At 40.0% G+C, this 3443-nt stretch overlaps 1 protein-coding gene across 1 annotated transcript; it reads right to left on the bottom strand.

The window, feature by feature from the left end:
• Positions 1 to 234: 234 nt before the first annotated feature.
• On the bottom strand, positions 235 to 1570 carry LOC117990260 (probable endochitinase). Its single transcript, XM_034977724.2, has 2 exons — positions 1410 to 1570; positions 235 to 709 (listed from the first exon to the last, which is right to left on the bottom strand). The coding sequence occupies exons 1-2, from the start codon at positions 1508 to 1510 to the stop codon at positions 301 to 303; spliced, it is 510 nt and encodes a 169-aa protein (XP_034833615.1). The 5' UTR covers positions 1511 to 1570; the 3' UTR covers positions 235 to 300.
• Positions 1571 to 3443: the final 1873 nt, after the last annotated feature.

Below are 3443 nucleotides of genomic sequence, written 5' to 3'. Positions count from 1 at the left end.
TGATTCAGTATTATACTGTACTAAGAGATGGTAATTGTGGTAACATGTGAAAAATCCATACTAATATTATAAATGCAAAAGTGTGTCTGTCTGTCTGTCTGCTAGCTTTTCGATAATCGAGCTTATTAAAAATCAAACAAAATAGGTAAAGCATGAAATGCAGCTCCCTCTAGTGACTTCATTATTACCTATTGTAATTGGTTAAAAGTTTCTTAAATAAAATAACCTAGGACATCTTTTTGCGTAAGAATTTTTTATTAGAGCCAAGATCCGTTACAAGAAAAAAATTATAATGTTTTATCAAACTGAGCACCACTGCATACCCGACCACGACCGGCAAGTAGTGGAGGCTCTAGCAGTAGTAGTGGTACGGCGCGTAGTGGAAACTGGGGCTCTAGTAGTAGAAACACGTGTCGGAGTAGTAGAATCAGGCTCTCCAGTAGTAGAAACAGGTGTCGAGCTAGAAGAGTTACTTGCATGGCACCCTGCTTGTTCAGGTTGATCGCAAACATGCTTTTGAGGGTTAAAATGCAATCTGGCTGGGCACTGTCGGCATATCGGTGGCAGAGTGGCGGCCAAGCAATAGTAGAAGAGCTGGCAGTCATCTGGATGCGGCAGAAGGTTGTCTGTGATGTTCGCGCGCTCACAAGTGACCGGTGTCACACTGTTGGTGGTGCAGCGCTCAGGAATATCTCGTTTGGCTTCATGCCTGTAGAGATAACAATTTAATTAGGACTTGAAAAATAGATTTTAGTTGAGAAATTTTAATTGGTTCAAGATCCTAGTCCAGACTGTTTTTCTGAGAAACTAAATGTGTCGGGTAGAATAGTGTTAGAGTGGTTACGCACTCATCCGATCCGAGTAGGTGAAAATCAGTACCCTTATTAGTATAAATGTGAGAGTGTGTTTGTTTGTTGGTTTGTCCTTCAATCACGTCGCAACAGAGCAACGGATCGACGTAATTTTTTGCATGGGTATAGTTAAAGACCTGGAGAGTGATATAGGCTACTTTTTATCCCGGAAAATCAAAGAGTTCCCGAGGGATTTTAAAAACCTAAATCTACGCGAACGAAGTCGCGGGTATCAGCTAGTACGGATATAAAAAACTCGGAACGAACTCGGATACTGCTTACCTACGCACTAATCCGATCTCTGATCCAAATCCAAGCTATTCAGTGGACATGCTTATTTGACATAACTAGGCACGTGATACGTCCGATTTGAATTTGAGGCACATCCGAGAAATTCTCACGGATGACGGAGAGAACTCGAATGACTGAAGTTGGATAGGTGGATTTGATTGGCATTGGATAAATAATCATCAGATTTTCAAGTTCGCAGAAGTGTTTTTTTTTTTCAGTTAAAATATACCTACTTAAAGGAGGTAGACAGGTAGCTTAAACACTTACCTCATTAAGGCGTCGTTGGTGGACCGGGCTTCAATGAAATTAATAGAGCCCAGAGCAAACACCAAAACACACAATGCACAGATGTTACCAAAGTAACCCATTTTAGCCACTTTCTCGTGTACCTATGGTGGGTTGTGTTATGAGACAATATGAAATCAGATTTTGAACATCGCTTTTGTAATGATAGTCTCAAGTGGCTAACTTCTAGTGTTTATTCAGAATCAGCACTCACCTGTTGCTGGTAGATAATATACCCAACTAGCTGATGCCCACGACTTCGTCCGTGTGGAATTGGTTTTTAAAAATCCCGTGGTAACTCTTTGATTTTCCGGGATAAAAGTAGCCTATGTCACTCTCCAGGTTTTTAAACTATACATACCCATGCAAAAAATCATGTCGATCCGTTGCTCCGTTGCGACGTGATTGAAGGACAAAGCAACAAACCAACAAACCAACAAACAAACACACTTTCGCATTTATAATATGGGTAGTGATATCAGCACTCAACCCAGGGATTATACCTACTAGGTACTCACAGTACGCGGCAGAAAATAATGTACATCGGCCTTTAGAATGTCATTTCGGCTTTGTAGAGCGTTGTCTCTGTCACACATACTTATATATGACGTTTTGTCGGTCTCAACAATAGAGACAATGCTCTACAAATCTGATAGGTAGGTATCACCTTCTAAAGGTCGATGCACATATCGACGACTTCCATAAGAGGAAGTTTCTAACTAAGCTGTTGTTAGTAGATAACATAATTTAATTATCAGGCAAAGTGGCTTATAAGAATGGTAATTCCCTTTCCTGCTTAGTAAGTAGGTACTTACTTAAATACTTACAGATAATATTCGATCATGGTTTTTAGGAATCCGTACCTCAAAAGGAAAAAAAGAACCCTTGTAGGATCACTAATTTGTTGTCTGTCTGTCCGTCCGTCTTTCGTGTCTGTCAAGAATACCTATAGGGTACTTGTACTTCCCGTTGACCTAAAATCATGAAATTTGTCTAATAGCACAAATAAAGGAAAAAATCTAAAAACCACTTTGTGATTAAACAAATAAAAAATTTAAATGTGTTCATAAACAGAATTTTCAATTTTCAAAATAAGATACTTAACTATACCAAGGTCATCCTTTTCATTTTTCTAACTGATTGGTTTTATTTCATGCTTAACAGACTTGCACATTTTTTCAAGCGCAATAAATACTTATTCAAATCAAACGTATTATTTAACACATTCAGTTTTTTTAATGAAGCTTCTAAACTCCAGAACTCCGGACTTAGAACCCTCAACATGAAAACCCAACTCCGGGGCTGAAAATACTCCGATTTTCCGGCCCTAACTACGACCACTCGGCCAAGAGTGAATTATCTTTAATATCTGTAAATTAACCCAAATTCGCAATAAAGAAAATTTAATTGAATTGATTGAGAAGAAGAACCTACTACAGTGCGACAAGGCTCTCTTGGCACTTCAATGACATTGACAGGGGGGCGCTGTTGGAGAACAAAGGCTTAGAATATTCAAAACAAGAACAAAGGGGACACTTGACGGCAACGTTAGTTCCGATTTTCGCCACACGCCAAGATAGCCTTGTCGCACTGTAGGTAAGTACCTATAGGTAAGTAACAAAATGAGCATTCGCTGCGTGTATCTGTTCGTCTCGTGTCTATTTTCCCCAGCGATACTTGCTAGTTGGTGTGTCGTGCGCAAGTGGATCCAGAAATATTTTTAATCCAAACAACTATGCGGCCGCTCTTCAAAATAAATATTTCGGTCGAGCGACGGTGTTAGGGAGAATGTACGATGGACTCTGTAATTCAGTGTTTTTTTTAAAAATAGATATAGCGAGCAAACGAGCAAGCGGGTCACCTGATGTTAAGTGATTACCGCCGCCCATGAACATTTGCAGCACCAGAGTAACCGCCGATGTTTTTTTACAGTAGAGGTGTCTGGTGGGAACCGCTAACTAGGCCTAACTTGCACTCTATGTTTAAGGGTGTCTAGCAGGGGGTTGCCACGATACT

The sequence above is a fragment of the Maniola hyperantus genome, chromosome 17 (assembly GCF_902806685.2).
Source record: "Maniola hyperantus chromosome 17, iAphHyp1.2, whole genome shotgun sequence".
Taxonomy (NCBI): domain Eukaryota; kingdom Metazoa; phylum Arthropoda; class Insecta; order Lepidoptera; family Nymphalidae; genus Maniola; species Maniola hyperantus.
This window is presented reverse-complemented; position numbering and strand designations above follow the sequence as displayed.

Excerpts from the sequence above, each read along its gene's own strand:
- LOC117990260 (XM_034977724.2), bottom strand. The coding sequence starts at position 1,510 with ATGGGTTACTTTGGTAACATCTGTGCATTGTGTGTTTTGGTGTTTGCT. Across the intron at positions 710-1,409 it reads ACCAACGACGCCTTAATGAG|GCATGAAGCCAAACGAGATA; the intron begins GTAAGTGTTTAA and ends TTATCTCTACAG.